This window comes from Dipodomys spectabilis, unplaced genomic scaffold, assembly GCF_019054845.1.
Source record: "Dipodomys spectabilis isolate Male_0828 unplaced genomic scaffold, ASM1905484v1 ptg000098l, whole genome shotgun sequence".
Taxonomy (NCBI): Eukaryota; Metazoa; Chordata; class Mammalia; order Rodentia; family Heteromyidae; genus Dipodomys; species Dipodomys spectabilis.
In genome coordinates, this window is record NW_024870775.1 from 5,181,368 (window position 1) to 5,204,708 (window position 23,341).

General features: G+C 50.7%; 1 protein-coding gene across 1 annotated transcript; it reads left to right on the plus strand.

The window, feature by feature from the left end:
• The first annotated feature begins 4,096 nt into the window (after window positions 1-4,096).
• Window positions 4,097-13,549, plus strand: Rhbdd2 (rhomboid domain containing 2). The gene is made up of 4 exons (XM_042686685.1): window positions 4,097-4,340; window positions 6,875-7,282; window positions 9,330-9,480; window positions 12,808-13,549. Exons 1-4 carry the CDS (start codon window positions 4,163-4,165, stop codon window positions 13,163-13,165), a joined length of 1,095 nt encoding a protein of 364 aa, XP_042542619.1. The 5' UTR covers window positions 4,097-4,162; the 3' UTR covers window positions 13,166-13,549.
• Window positions 13,550-23,341: the final 9,792 nt, after the last annotated feature.

Here is a 23,341-nt window from a genome sequence, read left to right on the forward strand (position 1 = left end):
CCGGAAGTGGCGCTGTGGCTCAAGTGGTAGAGCGCTAGCCTTGAGCTGAAGAGCTGAGGGACAGCGCCCAGGCCCAGAGTTCAGGCCCCATGACCGGACCTAAAAAAAAAAGAAACAAAGGACTTCCACTCATTTTGTCATATCATTACTAAATGACTCCATGTTCTTGACTAAATATATGGTATATACATGCGCACAATGGAGGGAAGCTAGGAGGAGGACATAGAATCAGAATGAAACAGGAAAATATACAACAGAGGGGCCCATCAGCAGCACTGGACATAGATGAAAATGAACTAAGCAATTCAAAGGCAGCAATGGGAGGGAGGGAATGAGAGGAAAAGAGGGAACAGCTTACACTAAGCAAAAGGAAAGAAATGTAAATATCATCTGATGTGGGAGAAATAGTTGTATTGTCAAAGCTCATAGAATTCACAAACTTTATAGACCATGATAATGACAATTTGCCTTGTGAAGGTTAAAATGTGGGACTTTAAGTGTCACTTTTCTATAATACTGTGAAATGCTTGAAATTTATGTAATCACCTAATCTCAATTAAAAAAAAGAGAGAGTTTTCGTAGGCTCGCTGCCACCCAGGGGAGCCTGTGTAATGTTTGGGGGAGATGGCTGATTGGGGGAGATTCAGTCTAACACAAATTAACCCACCTGGCTTCTCCACTTTGACAACCATCTCTTCAGGATGGATCTCATGGGAAAGCTCCTGCCCATGGTTTTGTGGTTCCTCTTCCTCAGGACCTTCCATTTTCCTTATTAGACTTTGCATCCTTCATTTTCTCACCATTCCTTTCCTCTCATTTCTAGGTCACACAACTATAGACGATGTTACAGCATGGATTCCGGGCAGTGCCATTCATTGCCTGGTACCCCTCATCCACCTGGACCAAAGCTCTGTCCAGTCTTATTCCAGAGCTCCGTTAGCCCTGCCATGGCCTTCCAGACTACCCCAGGACCCTCTGCCAGAACAACAAATAAATAGGCAGGGACATCTCTACAGCCCTGCCCAGCTTGAAGCAGTTTTACGAAGATGAGACCTCCGCCCCACTGGAACCAGGACTAGTTTTGTTGCTCTGGCAGGGGGGATGTGGGAGGAAGTCCCTGTTATGCAGCTGTGGCAGACATAAAATACCAACGGCCAGGTGGGATGAGGAAGCAGGTGAAATGTCCAACAAAGTACAATCCACAGAAAAGGAAAACCAGTCACCCATAAGACCCATGAGAAAGAAAAGACCAATCAGCAGAAAGCACAGTAACCCCATGGAAATATGCCTCTGGCCCCACATTATCACACACAAGACATTTCTCCAGGTGCTACAGCATCCCTTAGCACAGCCAAATACAGTAAATAAACCTTTGTTTCCTATTATCTCGTCTGAGAAATTTTTACTAATTGATGGCTCCAAAATCACTTCCTACCTCTGTGACTCTTCTACAACTCCCTGCCCCCTCCCTGCCTGCCTGAACCACACCTGGATTCCTTCCCCCTTCCCTGATCCTCCCTTTCCTCCTAACCCCCCACCAGCCTGTCCCCACCGCTGACCCTTCTGAGCCCTTTTCACTACCCTGACTCCTCTTTACCTCTTCCTGTCCCTCTAGCCTCTCTCTACGTCCAAACCACTCTAACACTCTGATGTTTATCCACTACCAAGACCTCTACCAAACTCCTCCCTGGCCAACCCCTATCTTCAAGACCATATAAACTGGGCTGGGAAGGTGGCTCAGTGGTAGAGCGCTTGCCTTGCATGCCTGAGGCCCTGGGTTCAATTCCTCAGCACCACATAAGCAAAAAGAAAAAAAGCCGGAAGTGGCGCTGTGGCTCAAGTGGTAGAGCGCTAGCCTTGAGCTGAAGAGCTGAGGGACAGCGCCCAGGCCCAGAGTTCAGGCCCCATGACCGGACCCAAAAAAAAAAAAGACCATATAAACTTCCCAGGATCCTACCCACCTCCCTAAACCCTTAACTCCTAACATTTACCTTCTTTCCTGACCTCTTACCTCCCTCCTACCACCCTGTGCCTATTTCTCTGCTCTCCAGGACAATCTTCCACAACCCTGATAACCTCCCAGCTCCTGGAACCTTACCCACATGTCTGGCCCACTCCAGGCCTCCTGGACCCCTTTCCCATCTCCCCAGCACCCTCAGCTTTTCCTTGACTTAGACCCTCCTTCTTGACCCCCTACATACCTTCTTGGCACAGCCTTTTTTTTTTTTTTTAATCTTTCCTCACTACCCTCTTGACCCCTCTCTATCTCTGGGTCCCTTCCTCACCTCCCTGATGTCCAGACAGAATAAAAATGGAAATAAGAGCCGGGCGCCAGTGGCTCATGCCTGTAATCCTAGCTACTCAGGAGGCTGAGATCTGAGGATTGCTGTTCAAAGCCAGCCCAGGCAGGAAAGTCCGTGACACTCTTATCTCCAATAAACCACTAGAAAACTGGAAGTGGTGCTGTGGTTCAAGTGGTAGAGTGCTCGCTTTGAGCTGAAGAGCACAGGGACAGCGCCCAGGCCCAGAGTTCAAGCCTCACGACTGACAAAAAAAAAACACTATCCAGTGTGTCAAAACCCCATTTCTCCTGAATGGGTGTGTCTATTGCTGCTGTCATAGGGTACAAACATCAGACCATCCAATGACTCTCCAGGGAGCTACCAAGCCTCAGCCATGGACTGAGGCGTCTAGATTTTTTTTTTTGGGTCCAGGCCCAGAGTTCAGACCCACAACCAACAACAACAAAAAAATGTGACTTTTGGGGGGTAGGGGTTACTACTGAGTTTTGAACTTAGAGCCTCATTCTTGTTAGATAGGTGTTCTACCACAGGAACTGTGTCCCAGCTCTATTTTGCTTTGTTTTTCAGATGGAGGTCTCTCAGTGGCCAGCCTTGGACTTGGATCTTATTACTTCTTCTTCTTATATAGCTAGGATTACAAGGCCACATTTCTATGCCAGGCTAACATCCACTTAGAAAAGACATAACTATCCCTTCCCTCTCTCTCTCTCTCTCTCTCTCTCTTTCTCTCTCTCTCTTTCCTTTTTGTCAGTCGTGGGGCTTAAATTCTGGACCTGGGCAATGTCCCTCAGCTCTTCAGCTCAAGGCGAGCGCTCTACCACTTGAGCCACAAGAGCCACATCTAGTTTTCTGGTGGTTAATTGGAGATGAGAGTCTCACAGACTTTCCTGCCCAGGCTGGCTTTGAACTGCGATTCTCAGATCTCAGCCTCCTGAGTAGCTAGGATTACAGTGTGAGCCACAAGCTCCCACTATTCCTTCTGATAGCTTAAATAAGATAATTAGACTTTGCCAGAGAACCACGCGAATAAAGAAAGGTTTATTGCTGGGAAAGGGGGCAGGCAAGACTCCTTCTCACAAGGGAGGAGTGAGAAGAAGCACCAGCTATTGTCTGGGGTGACCTAAACTTAGGAGGTTTAGAAGGGGTTAGAAGGGGCTAGGAGGCAGAGACCCTGGTGTGGACGTGTGGGCCAGGGGCTTCATCATGCGGCTATCCAAATAGTAGATCAGGGTCCTGCAATTGTCCAGACCTAAAGGTCACTCTAAGTGGCTCTTGTTGCCTTATATGGTGGTTGCTGCCCCGGAGAAGTGCCATCCCAAGGTAAAGGGGGCAAGAAGTTGATTATTTACTGCCTTTACTACATAGGCCTGGTGTTGCCTAGGGAAGGGGCATGCCTAGCTGTGGAGAGGGGAAGGACTGGACTAAGCTATGGGAAGAGACTCATTTCACTAACACCTTCCCTTTTTTACCTCTCATTATTCCTAGCCAGTCTGTAACTCCTCAGCTCCTTGGAGTGGAGAAGCTGGTGTGTGAACAAAACTCCTGCTTCTCTATTCCTGGCCATTCAGTAGAGTTCTCCTCTCTTCATTCTTTCCAGTTACTGGCTTTATCAAGGACAGCAGAATATGATCCTTGCTCGGGACGGCGCCAGGGATGCTCCAGCCCCAGCGCGAGGACCACACCTCCCAGTTTCCCGCGCGCCGGGACCGCGCCACGGATTGGGCGGCTCGGATGAAGGGCGTGGTCTCAGGAGGCGGGGCTTCCGGTCGGTACCTCTGCTGTTGCCAGGGGAGACCGCCGCAGAGAGGCGGAAGGAACGATCGTGGTTGCCGAGGCGCAGCGCGGGAACGCAGGCGGCCATGGCGGCCGCGGGGCCCGGGTATCGGGGCTGGTGCTTGTGTCCCGAGGTGCCATCCGCCACCTTCTTCACCGCGCTGCTCTCGCTGCTGGTGTCCGGGCCCCGCCTGTTCCTGCTGCCGCCGCCGCTGGCGCCCTCGGGGCTCTCGCTGCGGTCCGAGGCCCTGCGCAACTGGCAAGGTGAGCGGGGCGGGGCCGCCATGGCGCCCGGGCCTCTCCCCGCGGCCCCGCGCGGCGCAGGCTCCGGCCTCCAGCCTCCCCCGGGCCCGTGGACACCCGGCAAGGCCCGGCCTCCATGCTCCCCGCCCCCGTGGCCCGCGTCTCCCCAGTCCTCGTCTCCATCGTCGCCACCCGAATTTGTTTCCTTCCTGGTCCCCATTTCTCATACATACACGTGTGCCAACGGCCCCGGGGGAATCGTGTCCGGTTCCTCCGGACGAAGCATCTTCCTCGTGAGGCTGGGGATGCCTCCTGCATTTGTATTTTAGCCCAGTTCCCAGCTCCTGGAAAGGAGGGGAGGGAGACGGCTTCTGCCTTTGAAGGGAGTGTTTGTTTTCTCAGTGGGAGAGAAATTTTGCAGACTAATTAAGCATATAAACATCTATTCTTAAGAGGTACTGCGGGTCTGCTTCTTCCTCGTTCTTTCCTGGGGATGAACAAGGGAAATCTGTTTTGCTCCATCTGTTGTTTGTTTGTTTTTGTTCTTGCCAAGCTGGCTCCCAAGCATTAATTTCATTTAATCCTCCCCACCGATCCTGTGACATAGGCCATATTAAATTGTCCATTGTTTTTTAAAAGAAAAAGAATTACCCATTATTTAGATGAGATTGGGGTTATATGTAGAGGAACAGAGCTATTAAAAAATAGATGTGGCTTAGTGGTAGAGTGCTTGGCATGCGTGAAGTTTTGGGTTCTTTTCCTCAGTACCATATAAACAGAAAAAGCTGGAAGTCTCGCTGTGGTTTAACTGGTAGAATACTAGCTTTGAGCAAAAGAAGCTCAGAGACAGTGCCCAGGCCCTGAGTTAAAGCCCCAGAACTGGCAAAAAGTAAAATAAAGATGAGCCAAGTGGTGTAGCTACTCAGGAGGAAAAGATCTGAGGATGGAGGTTCAAAGCCATCAGATAAGTAGTGGAGACTTTTTTTTTTTGGTATGTCAGACCAGGTACCTGACAGTTTCAATCATTGGCAATTTCTACCAACTGAGCCATACCTCCACCTCCCCCACCTGAGATTCTTATCACCAATTAACCACCAAAAAAATCCAGAAATGGAACTCGAGTGGTAGAGCACCAGACTTGAAGGTAAAAGCTAAGGGACAATGAGTGTCTAGGCTCTGAGTTGAAACCCCAAATCAGAACCAAAAAAGAAAAAAGAAAAGAAATCGGATTTGTTTATCATATAGTGTTTTGAACCTAGAGCCTTTCAGTCTATAATCCCCTAAATCTTATAGACTTATCTCTAGAGTCTTGTCACATTTATGTTTGGAATTTCAATACTGGAAGGACTCAACAAATAAATGAAGTATTCTTGAGATAATAAAGCCTTCTGGAGCCAGCCCTGCTGAGGTATATGGTTCCCAAAGCCTGCTTCCCTGCTCAGATGCACGAGTCCCTTCTCTCTGCCCCCAACATTGTATGCACATAGCGCCGCCTTGCGGAGCAGAAGCCAGCCTACACTGAATGCTCATTTTGTCTTTTAACTTGAAGCTTCCCTATTTGAAGGGTTCCTAAACAGTTGAGCACTGGTTATGTAAGGGACTCTTCAAAGGCCTCGGATCTAAAGCTCTCGTTTTACAACAAGGAAATGGAAACCAGGAGGTCTTGGATATGGACCTTGAACTTGATGAGCTGTTAGTCTGGTTGGATAGGGTCACGATCCCATTCCCCAGTCCTTAGACTCCAGAATCCAGTATTCCTGTCACTTCCTTCACCTCTCCTTCCCTGTAGTGATGTTTATATCTCAGGAGGCTGAGATCTGAACAGAAAATTTCTTGAGATTCTTATCTCCAATTAACCACCCAAAAGCTGGACGTGGAGGTATGGCTTAAGTAGTAAGAATGGCAGCTTTGAGGAAAAAAAAAAAAAAGCTCAGGGAGAATAACTGGTCATGAGTTCAAGCACATACACCCAAAGTATGCCAGCAATAACTACATTAAGTACAATTCTTTGTTTTCTTACTTGCACATAAAGCTTGACTAACTATTCTGGGAGATTGGACAAGCACATTCAAAGAAGACTTCTGATTTCTCTTCATTATAATGAGAGCTTTATCATCAGAGCTGCAAGGGAATTCATGGTCCCTTTTCCTCAGAACAGCCTCTGGAAGGAGGGCTTGGGATTACAGCTGAGGAGATGCACAGATTGTTCAGGGATACCCACTCAGTCCACCTTGAAGCTGGTACAGTTAATTAATACTCCTACTGCCCAGTGAGTCACATCGGTATCAAAGTCTACAAAAAATAGAATTATAAACACTTTATAAATCCAGAGAGCTCTCCATGTGCAAAAGCATTTTATTCACACCTGGACACTGATTATTGCTAGGACTGGATCCACCCTTAGCAAGAGAAGGAATTCGACATTTGTTCCTCCACCTCCTGCTTTTCACTGGCTGTTGTCTGTCTTGGGCCTGTCTTCCTCTCTCAGATGACTTAGAACCTGGCTTTCCCTGTCAGCAAGCCGCCCTCAGCTGCTGAGCCAGCTCTCTCTCTAGTTTACAGGCTGGTGACCTACATCTTTGTCTATGAGAACCCCATCTCCCTGCTGTGTGGCGCCATCATCATCTGGCGCTTTGCTGGCAATTTTGAGAGGACCGTGGGCACCGTCCGCCATTGCTTCTTTACGCTGATCTTTGCTGTCTTCTCCGCCATCATCTTCCTGTCCTTTGAGGCAGTCTCATCACTGTCGAAGCTCGGGGAGGTGGAGGATGCCCGAGGGTTCACCCCTGTGGCATTTGCCATGCTGGGAGTCACCTCTGTCCGCTCTCGGATGAGGCGGGCCCTGGTGTTCGGTGTGGTTATACCCTCAGGACTTGTGCCGTGGCTCCTGTTGGGCGCCTCGTGGCTCATTCCCCAGACCTCCTTCCTCAGTAACGTCTGTGGCCTGTGCATTGGGATGGCGTGTATCCTTTTTACAAGGGAGTGGGAGCTGCAGCAAGGGGAAGGGGGGGGGGTTCAAGGGGAGGGGTCACAGGTCAAGTACAGGGTAGGCTCCCATAGAGACATCCTAGGCTTTAGCTCCAGCTTTGGAAGCCACAACATTAGGCAGTTCGCCTCCCCTCTGGGAACCAGAATCTCCTCATCTGGAAAATACCAGCATCATCTTCCTGTGCCAGCTTGGCAAGGCCAATTACCAAAATAGGCTGATGTGATTCTTGTTTGTATGGCTAGGAACTAGACAAGTGCTCTATCACCTGAGCCATGGCCCTAGGCCTTTTTGCTTACTATATCTCTCAGGTAGGGTATTATACTTTTTGTCCAGGTTTATTCTCAAACTAGGAGATTCTTTCTGCCCCTTGCTTAGCTGTAATCATGTGTATTTACTGCCACACCTGGCCTATTTGTTGAAATGGGATCTTGCTGCCTTTCTGCCTTGAACTCTGATCTTCCCAATCTCTGCCTCCCTAGTAGCTGGGATTACAGGTGTGAGCTACTCAGTCATGGCCAGATTTCTTTTTATTATTGATAGCTATTTTCTAGTGGGCTGAGAACACTGCATGATTGCAGTTCTTCTAAATTATTTCTCTGGGGGCTGGGAAGGTGGCCTAGTAGTGGAGTGCTTGCCTTGCTTGTATGAGGCCCTGGGTTTGATTTCTCAACACCACATAAGCAGAAAAAGCCAGAAGTGGTGCTGTGGCTCAAGTGGTAGAACACTAGCCTTGAGCTGAAGAGCTGAGGGATAGTGCCCAGGCCCAGAGCTCAGGCCCCACGACCAACCAAACAAACAAACAAAAAAAATTATTTCTCTGGGGCTGAGAAGGTGGCTCAGTGCTAGAGTTTGCCTCTCATGCTTTAGGCCCTGTATTCCATACCTCAGCAATACATAAACAGAAAAAAACAGAAGTGGTGCTGTGGCTGAAGTAGTAGAGTGCTAGCCTTGAGCTGAAGAGCTCCCAGGCCCAGATTTCAACCCTCATGACCAACAAAAATAAATAAATAAATAATTTCTCTAGGGCTGGGAATGTGACTTAGTAGTAGAGTGCTGGCCTAGCCTACATTAAGCCCAGGGTTTGATTCTTATTTACCACATATATAGAATAAGCCAGAAGTGTTGCTGTGGCTCAAGTGGTAGAGTGCTAACCTTGAGCCAAAGAAGCTCAGAAACAGTGCCCAGGCCCTGAGTTCAAGCCCTAGGAATGGAAAAAACAATTATTTCTCTGCCTTTTAAATGTCCTGTTTAGCCTTTGCCATGTAGTATAATTTTTTGTTGTTGTTGTTGTTTGTTTTTGGGTCCAGTCATGGGGCCTGAACTCTGGGCCTGGGCGCTGTCCCTCAGCTCTTCAGCTCAAGGCTAGCGCTCTACCACTTGAGCCACAGAGCCATTTCCGGCTTTTTTCTTTTTACTTATGTGGTGCTGAGGAATTGAACCCAGGGCCTCATACTTGCAAGGCAAGCACTCTACCACTGAGCCACCTTCCCAGCCCCTTGTTCCATCTTTTGTTTAGATTTAGGTTTCTACCTGATATGACTTTCCATCAGCCTGAAGACATTCCTTTAATATTTCTCACATAGCAGGTCAATCTTCAGCCTGCATGTGAGGGGGAGGCGAAACCAAAGTTAATCTTGTGTTTGAACTAGGCTTTTACTCCCATGTCTCATATACATATGCAATTATTCTAGACTCCAAAAATTCCCAAATCTGGAGCACTTCTGTCCCTTCTACATAAGGGATTTGCAGCGGGACTCAGCCTTTCAGTCCTGGCCTGTAATAGATGCCTCACAGCTGTTGTAGACTGAATCCACGTGGCTTCGAAGGCAGAGGTGGGCCACATCACAGTAGGGGACAGGGTTGCTGGGGGAAAGCAGCACATAAAATCCATGGGATAGGCCCCTTGGGGGATGCATGATGGCTTGGGCAGGAGGGGTGTACAGCGTTGGAGGCACGGGGTAGGAGCTGTGTTCTCCCCCTTATCCAGCTGCCTCCACTTTTACTTAACCTACCCACCTCAGACGGCCTCACCTACTGCTACTCCTTGGATGTCCCAGAGCGAATGGCACTGAAACTGGACCAGAAGTTCCCCTTCAGCCTCATGAGGAGGATATCTGTGTTCAAGTACATCTCGGGGTCCTCAGCGGAAAGAAGAGCGGCCCAGAGCCGGAAGTGAGTGACTGGCCGGGGGAGGGTGGCCCTGCTCCACCACAGGGCATAAGTGATGGGGCAGAGCAGGCTTGAGCACTTACTGGAGTAGGGGCTGAGGAGTGGGGTCTTAGTGGTTTGGGTAGAGCACGGGCCTAGCGTCCAAGGCCTTGGATCCCATCCTTAGCAATGCAACAAAAGAAAGCAGTATGAGGCCAGGCCAAGTGGCTCATGCCTGGAACCCCAGTTATTCAGAGATTGAGAGGATCATGGGCAAAAAGCAAGAGCCCTATCTCAATAAGCCAAGCATAGGCATGCATGTCTATCGTCTCAGGCATGTAGAAGCCATAAGTAGGAGGATCACTGTCTGAGGTCAACCTTGGGCAAAAGCATGAGACCCTTCCTGGAAAATAACTGAAGGCAGAAAGGGCTGGGATGTGGCTCAAGTGGTGGAGCACCTTTCTAGTAAGCACAAAGTCTTGAGTTCAAACCCCAGTACTGTCAAAAATAATAAAAAGAAGGAAATTGTGTGCTGCTGCCACTAAGGAAGAAACCCGGTGGGAGCTGGAGACAAGGCAAGGCCTTCCAGAGGTTGTGGTAATCCTGAGTATCCCTGGCCTGCCTCGGGGTGGGCCACAGCTGGCCTGAAGGTCAGGCCTGAGGCTGGTGAGTGTTCCAGAGAGATGGGTGCAGCCCAGGGCCTGACCTGGGTCTTTTTTTTTTTTTTTTTTTCGGTCGGTCATGGGGCTTGAACTCTGGGCCTGGGTACTATCTCTCAGCTCTTCAGCTCAAGACAAGCGCTCTACACTTGAGCCACAGTACCACTTCGGTTTTCTGATGGTTAATTGGAGATGAGTCTCATAGAGTTGAGCACCATGGCTCACGCCTATAATCCTAGCTACTGAGGAGGCTGAAATCTGAGGATCACGGTTTAAAGTCAGCTGGGGCAGAAAAGTCTGGGAGACTCTTGTCTCCAATTAACCACTAGAAAACCGGAAGTGGTGCTGTGGCTCAAGCGGTAGAGCGCTTGCCTTGAGCCAAAGAGCGCAGGGATAGTGCCTAAGCCCAGAGTTCAAGCCCCACAACCGACAAAAAAAAAAAAAGAGTCTCATAGACTTTCCTCCCCAGCTGGCTTTGAACCAGGATCCTCAGATCTCAGGCTCCTGAGTGGCTAGGATTACAGGCATGAGCCACCGGTGCCTGGCTTGACCTGGGGTCTTGAGATAAGGTTTACCATTTTCTCACTGGGCTTATTTACTCGGGTAGAAAGTTGTAGGCCAGTCTTTGGAGCTCATGTGGCCTTGCTCCTTTTTGGGGACCCATGAGTGCCATTTCCAGATAACAAGGCTTCTAGCTAGACCAGTGGTCTCTCCAATCCCCTGTCCCTGCCTTAGGCTCACACCACCATTGCCCCTACATGCCCCAGGTGGAGCCTGCATGGCCTTCCCAGCAGCAGGACCTGCCTATCCTTCCCCTCACCTGCCTGTCCTTCACCAGGCCTCTGGACAAAGGGCCTTGGCACTGAGCAGGGCGGTCAGTGCCATTCTGTCCTCACATAGTCACAGTAGAAACAGAAGCTGTGCCAAGAGTTCACCCAGCCTTTCATGACCTGGGACCTTTGGAACTCTGTGCATGTTTGTGCACATGTGTGCATGTGTTGTGATCATCCTGAAGTTTGAACCAGGCCTAGGTGTTTTCCTTAACCTTTTTCAAGGCTGGCACTTTACCACTTGGGCACAGCACCACTTCCAGTTTTCTGGTGATAAGTAGAGATAAGAGTCTCATGGACTTTCCTGCCCATGTTGGATTTGAATTGCAATCCTTAGGTCTCAGCTTCCTGAATAGCTGGGATTACAGGTGTGAGCCACTGGTATTGGCCTTTTTTGAGCATTTTTAAAGACTGGGGGACATGGGGGGATAATGGAAATTATGGCAATTCGTCTACCCATTGCGCTTTGAGCAAGACCCCAGGTCTGAATGGGAGAGACCACAAGGTTCTGTGTGGTTTTAGCTGTGGCTCTAGACTAGAGGATCTGGGTTCCGGGGTACACTGCCCCAATAAAGGACAGTTGCCAGTCCCTGTTCACCATCCCCTGTGGATGGTTCTGCTCTCAGGGACTCCAAACAAACTTCTGCCAAATCACTCCATCTCTGTACCACGTGATACCAGGTCTACTAGGTTTGCACCCTGAGCGCCCCCCCCCCCCTTCACCAGGCTGGGTGGGGCGGGGAGGACACCACAGAACATTGTGTGTCAAGTGGCCTATGAGGGAATGTTGCAACACACATGTTTATTTTGGACATCTGGACAGTTTTGTCTTCCCAGTCGCTCTTATTGAGAAACTAATTTTGTTTGATTTGGTTTGGAGGTGTTTTTGAGACAGGCTCTTGCTAACTCTGCCCAAACTGACCTTGAACTTGTGTTTCTGTTCCTCTCTGACTTTCAAGTAGCTGGGGTTAGGGGCATATGCCACCGCACCTGGCCTGTGAAACTTTTTATTGCCAAGGGAAGTGGTATCTGGACAAGGGCCAAGCAACTGATTAGGAAGATCAGGTTTTGTGTATGCATGAGTGTGTGCCAGCCTTGGCCTTGAACTCAGGGCCTGGGCACTGTCCCTGAGCTTTTATACTCAAGCCTAGCATTCTACCACTTGAGCCACAGCTTCACTTCCAGCTGTTTGCCAGTTAATTAGATTTGTGGCCAGGGCTACCATGATCTTCTGATCTCAGCCTCCTGAGTAGCTAGAATTACAGCATGAGTCACCAACACTCAGCTCTTGGCAAAGGTTGAAATCTAAGTATGCTGATGCTATACCAAGGCATCCATGGTACTGCAGTTTACATAGCACTGGGAACTTGGCCCTCAGTGTGCCTCTGTCATGGTGTGGCAGTGTCCTTGTTGTCTGAGCTGGTGTCTTGCTGTGACACCCAGACTCTTAATCCTCCTGACTCCTGAGCCGTGAGATTATAGATGTGTGCTACCACAGTCACCTGTGCTCAAATCTTCAGCACAGATGGTTCCCCCATGTTGCATCAGCTCCTCCCAGCCAGCAAACTTTGGCTCCAGGGCTGCAGGCAGTGTGGCCCAAGCCTGGCTTTGCTGTGGTAGAGCCATGGATAAGCCGAGTTCTTGGGGTGGGATGGCTGAGCAAGCCACAGTGTAGGCTGCAGGTTGTGGACAACTCCCACCCCTCCATGCCATGAGCAGTCAGATGTGAGTTCAGGAGCTGTGCCACAGGAATTGCCTGGTGTATATGGCTATCTGGAGCTGACCCAGCCTGCCTGTGCCCAGCTCCTGGGGAAGGTGAGCCTGCCTGCTGGAGGACTGACGCTCTCTCTTGTTCATTCCAGGCTGAACCCTGTGCCCGGCTCCTACCCCACCCAGAGCTGCCACCCGCACCTGTCCCCGAGCTACCCCGTCACCCAGATGCAGCAGGCCAGCGGTCAGAAACTGGCTCCCTGGCCAGCCTGCGCTCCTGGGCACACGCCCAGCTTGCCTCCCTACCAGCCTGCCTCTGGCCTGTGTTATGTGCAGAACCATTTTGGTCCAAACCCTAATTCCTCCGCTGTGTACCCAGCCTCCTTGGGGACCTCCCAAGGGTCACAACCCCCCACCCCTGCCAGCAGCCCTGGCACAGTGCATTCTGGGGCGCTGGGCACTCCTGGGGCCTCGGGCTCCAAGGAGTCCTCCAGAGTGGCCATGCCCTAAGGCAGCCAGGCCTTTCTGGACAAGAAGTATTTATTAAGTTCCTCCATGTGCCAGGCTCTATGTGGAGTACTGTCTCGGCTTGTTTATGCTCATGTACAGTTTATTAGCCCAGTGTTCACCTGGGGAAAGTGAGGCACTGCCTGACCTGCAGGCTCCAGCCTCAGCTGCAGGCCCAGCTCCTCTGGGGACCAGGGGACGAGGGCAGGGCTGCCCCCCAGCTCTTGCCAGCCTCCTCCCAGCCCTTGTGCCCAGTGATGTTGGTTGTAGTGTCTGTGTCCAAATATCTGCACTCCCCCCAGGTATTTGCCATGTCCCCAGCCTCCCCCCAGACCTGTCATTGTCACCATGTCAGCTGCCTTTATATAAAGAACCTGCCCTAACTTGCCTGCTTGCCTGCCTGTGGCTTTTTTGTGCTGTCTGAGGAAGGGAGCCAGCACCTAGGTTTGGGCTTTGGCAATGCCCACTGTGGTGGCAAAGAGGTCAGAGACAGGGTTGTTCAAAATGTCAACAGCCCACACCAGAGGGTCAGAGTGGGAGCTGTGCTGGGGAGAAGGGAGGTGGAGGGCCAGGCAGCCAGCAGTGTTCTTCGCAGCTCACTGGGGGCAGTAGAGCCCAGGGGCACCGCAGAGGGCATTCTGCTTGGAGTTAGCTGTGAATAGTGAAAACTGGTCACAGAGCAGAAAGAACGGGGCTCTGCCTTGTTATAGCATATAGCCCACCCAGGGTAGCCAGAGAGACTGCTCAGGGTGCAGCCCCTAAGCAGGAGCTGCACAAAGCCAGGAGGGCAATGCACAGCTGTGAGCACAGAGCCTGGAGGTCAGGGGTCTTAGGCAAAGGCACTGAGCTCATCGCTCACCTGGCCATCCAGGATGCCGGGTTCTGCACTTGGGTGAGAGGGTGATGCCTGTGGAACAAGACTCCTACAAGCATGGAGTGTGGGCATGTGGGACTCCTGAGACCTGCAGGGACCTCCTGTAGTCTGTGCTCTGACCTATCCCAGTGCAGAGTCAGCTGCCAGCAGCAAAAACAGCTCCCAAGGTGGCTTGAAGCTTGGCCTACGCTACTCCCAGGTCTGTGGTTGGCAGGCTACCTCTGGGACAGGCCGATCGGCTTAAAGCATCTTTCTTGGGCCAAGAACCTCAAGAAGAGGCCCCTGAGGCTGAGCTTCCAGCCCTGCCTAGGCACACTACCAACTGCCTCCCAACAGAACCCCTGTTCCTCCTGGGAACCTGCCTGTACCCCCAGAGACCAATGGATAGAGGGGTGTGGGCCTCTGAGTAGGAAATCTGTTCCTGCCCACAGGAGTCACAGGTGGCCCTGGCCTCCTCATTCGGGAGCTTAGAGGACGCACATGGACATGCATGTGCGTGCACGTCCCACACAGGCAAATGGCAGAATGCGTGCACGTGCATGCACGTGTGTACACGTGTGTGTGCACACGCACACAAAAAGAGCTTCAAATTGGTTCCAACAGGTAGACGCCCACCCACAAAAAAATGCATGTGTAAATAGTTAAAGCACGCAGCACAGGACTCCATTACACAGCACATACATATGCTCATGTCTAGGTAAGCGCCCGCTGCATGTACACTGTGCAGAAATGATAGCTCAGGTGCATATGCAGAGATGCTCAAGGCCCCCTTTCTCTAGCCCTTTTCACGACATGGCCTAGCATCTCCTGTGGCCTCACCTCCCACTGTGCTCTGGCCTTCCCCCACCACAGAAATCTCTAGCACTGGGTGTGGCATGTTTGCTGATCTGGGTGACAGGAAAAACCCATCTTCCAGCCCTGTCCCAATTGCATAGCACATATGAATCTGTCATCATAAAACAATACAGCTTCATGGGAACAAATAGCCAGATGATCTGGGCACTGTAACTCACGCCTATAATCCTAGCTATTGAGGAGGCTGAGATCAGAATGGAAGTTCAAAGGCAGCCTGGGCAGGAAAGTCTGTGAGACTTTTAATCTCCAATTAACTACCAGAAAACTGGAAGTGGTGGTGTAGCTCCAAGTGGTAGAGCACTAGCCTTAAGCAAAGAAGTGCTCAGGGACAGTGCCCAAGCCCCAGGATCAGCAAAAACATAGATGTGATGGCACACTTCTGTAATCTCAGCTCTTGGAGGCTGAGGGAGGAGGATCATGTGTTTGAGGCTAGGCCTGGTCTGATCCTGGTTCAGATGGTGCAAAGCTGAGATTGAAGCTGAGGGATTGGTGGGAGGGGGGGGTGCAGGCATGGTGTGAAACAGTGTCTCCCAGAATCTCAGGAGGCAGAGACAGGGATCGTGGCCCTAGGCCACTCTAGGCAAAGCTAATGAGACCCTATCTGCAAAAAGGCTGAGGGTGTGGTCCAAGTGGTAGAGCACATGCCTAGTAACATAAGGTCTTGAGTTCAAATTCAGCATCACCAAAAACCATTTTTTCTCTTTAAACTTATCAGTGTAATTCAGTTCTCACCATATCTCAATGACTAGTGTACACACACAGCTAGCACACAGAATACTTGCACATATATAACTCATACATGCACATAGAAAAAAATCCTAGAGTCTTACCTAGTATAGCCACAGGAATGTTAAGATCACATACAGAGTTGGGGATTTGCCTTAGTGGTAGAGTGCTTGCCTAACATGCAGGAAGCCCTAGGTTTGATTCCTCAGTACCACATAAACAGAAATAGAAGTGGTGCTGTGGCTCAAGTGGTAGAGTGCCAGCCTTGAGCAAAAGAAGCTCAGATACAGTGTCCAGGCCCTGAGTCCAAGCCCCAAGATTACATACAGGGCTGGGAAGGTGGCTCAGTGGTAGAATGCTTGCCTTGCATGCATGAGGCCCTGAGTTTGATTCCTTGGCACCACAGAAGCAGAAAAAGCCAGAAGTGGTGTTGTAGCTCAAATGGTAGAGTATTAGCCTTGAGCTGAAGAGCTAAGGGACAGTGCTCAGACCGAGTTCAGGCTCCATGACTGACCAAAAAAAAAAAAAAAAAGATTACATACAACAAGAGCAGAAAAGGTCAGGCGCTGGTGGCTTATATCTTAGCTGAGATCTGAGGATCAAGGAGAGGTGATGGAGATATAGGGGGCTACTGAGTGGTGGGTGCTCAGGGAAAGCTTCTGGGTCCTGAAGTCCAACTTGGATGGAGAAGGGGTGGGGTGGATAAGGTTCCAGAGGACAGGAGAATGGAGCAGCAAGTCCAGCAGTGTTGGCTGTCCCACAAGCAACACCGACAAGATTCATTCCTTCATCACCCATCCATTCACTTCTTCCCTCCTCGAAGCATTCATTCATCCCTCCTTCCCCCTTCACCCACCCATTCATCTCTTTTCTCACCCTTCACCCATTCACCCAGCCCTCCCTTCCCTCCTGCTTTCACCTACTCATTCACCCTCTCAACCTTTCACCCATAGGTTCTTTCTCTGTCCCTTCCTCACCCCCCCCCCCTCCTTTCTCGAATTTCCTTTAGCTTATTCATGCAGTCCCTCCTTTCCCCTTTGTGGTGCTGGAACTGGCCACACATGAGCCTTAATCCTGGGGCTGAGACCCACGTGACCAACTGTGGCCTGAACTTGGCGAAGTCTGGCAAAGAAGACAGGAACACGAAACCATCCTGGAGGCCCAGCCCCCGATGAGCCATGGCTCACAGCTCATAGTACAGGGAGCTGAACCCTGAAGAGCACTCACCCCCAAAGCAGCTAGTGGAGAGCTCAGAGGAGCAGAGGCTCCCCCAGGACCTTGGCTGCCCTGAATGGACTATGGAATCAGGAGAGACAGTGTGGCCCATCTGCATTAGAGGCAGGGCAGAGCTGGTGACCTGGGCTCCCTTCTCTGTTCTCTTGAGACCAGCAGGAGATCTGTCTCTACCCCGTTTCCCTGGGAGCCTGCCAGCAGGCTGACGGTGGCACTAGAGATTGAACTCAGGCCTTTTGCTTGCAGAGCTAGCATTCTACTGCTTGAACCAAGCCTCTAGCACTGGCTTTCACTCTTTGCTCTTGAACTAGGTCTTACTTCCTGCCCATGCATGCACCTGACTTATGATCCAAGGGGAAATAGAAGGTCCCTGGTGGTCATTCCAGAACAGGGGCCCATGGCTGTTGTGGGGGGGAGGCCTGAGGGGGATGAAGACCCCTAAGGCTGAACTGGAAGTCTAAGCCCCAGCCTACAGGCCTCCCTGTGCATGACCCACTTGAGTTCCATCAATCCCCCCTGAGTGCTGGGTGGATTGTGTCTGGGGTCCAGATTTCCAGCCCTGCCCTGCAGCTTTAGTCTTGAGGAAGAAGCAGGGCCTCCCAGAATGCCCTGTAGTCACTGCACCTGGGGGCGGCTCTGTTTCATGAGAACCCAGGCTGCGGCTCAAGTTGCATGGCAGCAGAGGGCAGGGCTGGGGCTCAGGTGGCTGCTTGATCAGAAAGGCTGGGGTCCTCAGCTTAGAGAGCCAGCCCTGCCCCTTTCCCAGGCCCAACCTGGGCAGGGAGCAAAGTGGACTGTGGAGCTGGGGAATCCACATCCTGCCCCTGGGGCTGTGGGCACCGGGTTCCTGCCTCTAACTTTACCAACTAGTATAATGAGGTTCAGGAAGGGAAGAGACTTGGCTGGTAAAAGCAGTCTTGTTTTTTACTTTATTATTATCTTTTTAATCTTTAAGTATTTGTATAAAGGAGTTGCCATTATGAGTCTTGGTTTTATTGTGTGTGTGTGTGTGTGTGTGTGTGTGTGTGTGTGTGTGTGTGTGTGTGTGTGTGTGTGTGTGTGTGTGTGTGTGTGTGTGTGTGTTGGTACTAGGACTTGAAGTCAACCTGGGTGCTGTCCCTTAGCTTTTTTTGTTGTTCAAGGCTGGTACTCTACCACTTGAGCTGTACCTCTACTTCCAGCTTTTTGCTGGTTCCTTGGGGATAAGAGTCTCACAGACATTCCTGCTCAGGGTGGCTTTGAACCATGATCCTCAGATCTCAGCCTCCTGAGTAGCTAGGATTACAGATGTGAGCCACCAGCCTGCGCTTGGCTGTTCTTTCCTATCATGGCTTCTAGAGTGCTGGGATTACAGGCATGTACCATAGCACCCCCACGGGACCTTCTTGAGGATGCAGAGATTCAGGAATCTCTGCTGTCTCCTTACTACCCCCTTCCCTTCCTCCTCTGTTGCCAGGCAACCCCCTCCTTCCCCACCAGAAGGCTACACTCTGTGTCAGTCAGTCACTGGGGACTTTGTCCTTTTCTCTCAAGGTAGCCAGCATCTCTAGGGGAACAGGCCCTGTCAGCTGTGCACACCCTTCTCCTCTTCATTTTCCTCTGAAGATTTTCACCCCAGGGAGCACAGGCAGAGAAGGGGCTCTGCCCTGGGGGCCTTTTTTTTTTTTTAAACTGGGAGCTGAACTCAGAGCCTTGTGTTTGTGAGGCAAATGCTGTAACACATGAGTCATGCCCCTAGCTCTTTGGCTTTTTGTTTTTCAGGTAGGGTCTCTGCCCTAGCCTCAGACCATGATCTTCCCATCTCCTCCTCCTGAGTAGCTGGGATTATAAACGTGGACCACCACACTAGGCCCAAGACTTTGATGCCCTCACCAGCCCTCCCAGGATCCCCACAGCTCCCAGTCTGCCTCTTCCTCCTAGCTTCTGGGAGCACCATCTCCAATCTGTGGGAGCTGAGCCCTGTAATTAAACGCCAGGTAAAAATAGCCGCCCCACTTCCTGAAATCATGGAAGGGCTTCTGGGACCCAGGGTACCATGGGAATTCCCTATCTTCTTGGGGCAGCCTGGGACACATACCAGTTGTCAACAACCACAGGACTGGCTTGGGGTGGAGGGCGTGCCTAGGAGAGGCTTCCAAATGAGGAAGAGACCCCCAGAGACCCCCCTCCCTCAGAACTAGGGGTGAGGTGAGAGGGGTCAGGGAGTTTCCTCCAGGAGGTAAGGACTATATTGGGCACTGCAGCCTGATAGCAGCAGGTCTTATCAGGACCTTGAGAGTTGGGGGTAGGGGTGGGGGTCACCAGAATCCAAGAAAGTATGGGAAGTAAGTAGTAGATGAGACCTCTACAAACTTTGCCCAGACCTGATCTTTTCCTACCTTGATCCACCTCCCTCCTTCTTATTCAAGTTAGTTCAGGAGATGCTTTCTTCAGGCAGCCTTCCCAGATCTCCCTCACACTCGCGCCATGCCTGGGGACTGCCTCTGCCCCTGGGGTGTGGTAATGCAGTTTCCCCTGCAGCCCCCCTTGCAGACAGCAGCACCCACGCTGTGCCCTTCCACCCTGAAAGGCCTGGGGGGAGGCAGAGAGGAGGGGAGAATGAGGAACCCAGATGCTGCCCCCTGGGAGTGGGGGTGGGCAATCTGCATGGCCTCTGATGGGATCTTTCCTCTCCCCCACCCCTCTCTGCGGCATCTTGATCTCCCAGCCTAGTCTTTGCAGAATGTTTAGCCCAGACATTCTGCTTGCCATTGAGGGCCAGAGGCCAGACGGCATCCAGCCAAGCTTCACCGCCATAGGCAGTAGTACACCAGCCAGCACGAGGAGGGCCAAGGTGGAGTCTGGTCTTTCTCCCATGCCTCAGCTGATCCCCTGTCCCAGAGATAGGGACCAGCCCCTGGTTATGGACAGCTTGGTTTTCCTGTGCAGCCAAAGCCCAGCAGTGTGGACCTCCTGAGTGGACAGGGGTTGGACGAAGACCTAGGAGAGCCTAGGTGCTGATGCTCATCCAAGCTCCTCAGGAGGCTGAAATCTGAGGATCACAGTTCAAAGCCAGCTGGGGCAAACGAGCCCATCAGCCTCCATCTTCAATTAACCAGCAAAATGCCAGAATGAGAGGCATGGCTCAAGTAGTAGAGTTCCAGCCATGAGCATAAAAGTCAAGCAAGAGTGCAAGGCCTTGAGTTCAAGTTGCAATACTGGCACAGTGCTTCTGCCAGGGAATGTATCAAGACCTGGAGAATGCCAGCCTAGAGCCCAATGGCTTCCAACCACACCTTGCCCACCCTAGAAATCCCAGCCTGAAGGACCCCCAAACCTGGTTGGATGACTTGTGTGGATGCCTCTCAGGTCTATCCTCAGAATGACCACGTGCCTGCCCCCTGCTGCTCAGCTTCAGAGCCTTCTTTTACAGTCTACACAGGTGGTGTAAATGGGAGGATTGTGGTCCACACTGGCCCAGGCAAAAATGCCAGACCTTCTGGGGGCGGGGAGGGGGGGACAGAGACTAAAACAAAAGAGGGATAGGGCACAGCTCAAGTGGTGTCAAGCTTATGTAGCCAGCCCGTGGCCCTGAGTTCAAATCGTGATAAATAAGAGAGACTGGGGCATAGGCCAAGGATGGTAAGAATGCCTGTGTAGCATGGGCAAGGCCCTGAGTTCAATCCCCAATGCCAGGGAGAACGAAAGTGGGGAAAAGGAGGACAACTTCAAGAAAAAAGATGCTCCCTGCACACCAGACTGTGGCCAGTTATGTAGACAGTCGCGTGGACAGTTATGTGCAGGGCCACAGGACGATCATGTAGACTGTTTCTAGGGCTTCTTCCTTCTGCTGTAAAATCCTAATCCCTCTTGAAAACATGTTCTGGAGGAGGAGGAGGAAGCTGAGGTTGTTTTGTTCTGGGAGCTATAGTAAGGACCATATTCCTCTCCTGGCAGAGATCATGTTGTCAGAACCATGGTATAATCGTGTAATCACCTCCCCAGGTGCACGGTGGGGCCCGACTCAGGTTTCCTTCCTTGTGGAACAATGACTCCACTCTCCCCCACTTTCCCCCTCCCAGGCTGCACCACAGTTGCCTCTCTGAGCCCAAATGCAAGTGAAACCCCTCCTCACACATGCACTGAGGACCCCTGGGAAAGTCCTGTGAGGACCTGGAGGACCTGGAAAGCTAGAGCTGTGATGGATGAAAAGGCATTGATTCATTGACCTTTTTTGTTTTATTTTGCCAATACTGGGATTAGAACTCAGGCTTTCGCATTTGCTAGGCAGGCATTCTATCACTTGAACCCCTCCAGCCCCTTTTGCTTGCTTTATTTTTCAGGTGAGCTTTCTACTTTTTGCTTAGGTGAGCATTAAGCCATGGTCCTGTAAAGTAGCAGAGATTACAGACATGAGCCATCCCACTCAACTTGCTTTTAGGATGGGGGTCTTGCTAACTTTCTGCCCTGGTTGGCCTCTAATTGCAATACCCCTCATAGCTGTTTACTAGGGAGGATTACAGATACGAGCCATTGAAACCAACTTCCCAGCCTTTTATATTTTTTGTTTCTTTGATGGTGATGGGGTTTGAACTCAGGTCCTCATGCTTGCTGGATAAGCACTCTACCAATTGCACAATGGCCCAGGCTGGGTTCCTTATTGCCTTTTGCTGCAGAGCTTACCCCCTGCCTAGCTGGGCATACTGATTTCCCACCAAGCTTTTGCTGAGAAAGTCGATGAGCGCTAGGCTACAGCGCCTTTCTCTCTTTCCTTCACTGCAGGCTCAACAACAGTGAACTCCTGCCTCATCCCCAAGCTCCAAGAAGTCTAAGCGTATAAAAATGTCCTGAACCTGGGTGCAGTGGCTCAGGCCTGTAATCCAAACTACTCAGGAGGCTGAGATCTCAGGATTAAGGTTTGAAGTCAGCCCGGGTAGACAAATCTGAGAGACTCTCATCTCCAATTAACCAGCAGAAGGGTGTACCTGGAGGTGTCGCTCAAGTGGTAGAGTGTTTTGCTGAATTTTTAAAAAACATTAAAAAAAAATTTTTATAAAGGTGATGTACAGAGGGGTTACAGTTACATAAGTCAGGTAAAGAGTACATTTCTGGGGGACGGAAGTGGGGGTGGAGATGGGAAGAGATAGTAAGAGGAAACAAAGGAGGAGGTAACAATGCTTGATAAAAAATTTACTCAGGGCTGGGAAGGTGGCTCAGTGGTAGAGTGCTTGCCTTGCATGCATGAGACCCTGGGTTCGATTCCTCAGTACCACATAAGCAAAAAGAAAAAAAGCCGGAAGTGGCGCTGTGGCTCAAGTAGTAGAGTGCTAGCCTTGAGCTGAAGAGCTGAGGGACAGTGCCCAGGCCCAGAGTTCAGGCCCACGACTGGACCCACCAAAAAAAAAAGAAAGAAAAAGAAAGAAAGAAAGAGAAAGAAAGAAAGAAAGAAAGAGAAAGAAAGAAAGGTACTCATTACCTTGCCCATGTAATTGTAACCCCTCTGTACAGTACTTTCACAATTAAAAAAAAAAAAGTACATTTCTGCTGGGTGTTGGTGGCTCACACCTGTAATTCTAGCTACTCAGGAGGCTGAGATCTGAGGATTGCGGTTCAAAGCCAGTCCAGGCAGGAAAGATCATAAGACTTATCTCCAATAAACCACCAGAAAACCAGAAGTAACACTATGACTCAGGTGGTAGAGCATTCGCTTTGAGCTGAAGAGCTGAGGGACAGTGCCCAGGTCCAGAGTTCAAGCTCCACAACCGACCAAAAAAAAAAAAAAGGAATTTTCTGAGTGGTCTTGTAGAGTTTCCTGCCTGGGCTGGCTTTAAACCATGATCCTCAGATCTCAGCCTCTCAGATCTCAGCCTCCTGAGTAGCTAGGATTACAGGCATGAGCCACTGGTGGCTGGCTTTTTTTTTTTTTTGGTCGGTTGTGGGGCCTGGACTCTGGGCCTGGGTACTGTCCCTCACTTCTTCAACTCAAGGCTAGTGCTCTACTGCGTGAGCCACAGCACCACTTCTGACTTTTTCTGCTTATGTGGGGCTGAGGAATTGAACCCAGGGCCTCATATATGTAAAGCAAGCACTCTACCACTAAGCCACCTTCCTAGCTCCCCCCCCCTCCTTTTTTTGCCAGTCTTTGTGATTGAACTCAGGGCCTTGGCACTGTCCCTGAGCTGCTTTTGCTCAAGGCTAGCGCTCTCCCACTTGAGCCACAGCACCACATCCAGCTTTTTGTGTTTATGTGGTACTGAGGAATTGGACCCAGGGCTTCATGTACACTAGAAAAGCACTCTACCAATGAGCTACATTCCAGGCCTAAATAGTTCATTTTAAATGTAGTGTCTACAGTTGATAGACATGTTTGAGATAGGATCTTGTAACCGTTCTGCTCTGGCTGGCCTCAAACCATGATCCTTCTGCTTTCAGCCTCCTAAGCATCTAGGACCACTGACCTGAACCAGCAGTTCCTGGATGTTGAAATACTATGCTGCTTTATGTAAGAGACC

Coding starts and splice junctions, on each gene's coding strand:
- Rhbdd2 (XM_042686685.1), top strand. CDS start 4,163: ATGGCGGCCGCGGGGCCCGGGTATCGGGGCTGGTGCTTGTGTCCCGAG. Junction 4,341..6,874: donor GGCCCTGCGCAACTGGCAAG/GTGAGCGGGGCG, acceptor CTCTCTCTCTAG/TTTACAGGCTGGTGACCTAC. Junction 9,481..12,807: donor AGAGCGGCCCAGAGCCGGAA/GTGAGTGACTGG, acceptor TGTTCATTCCAG/GCTGAACCCTGTGCCCGGCT.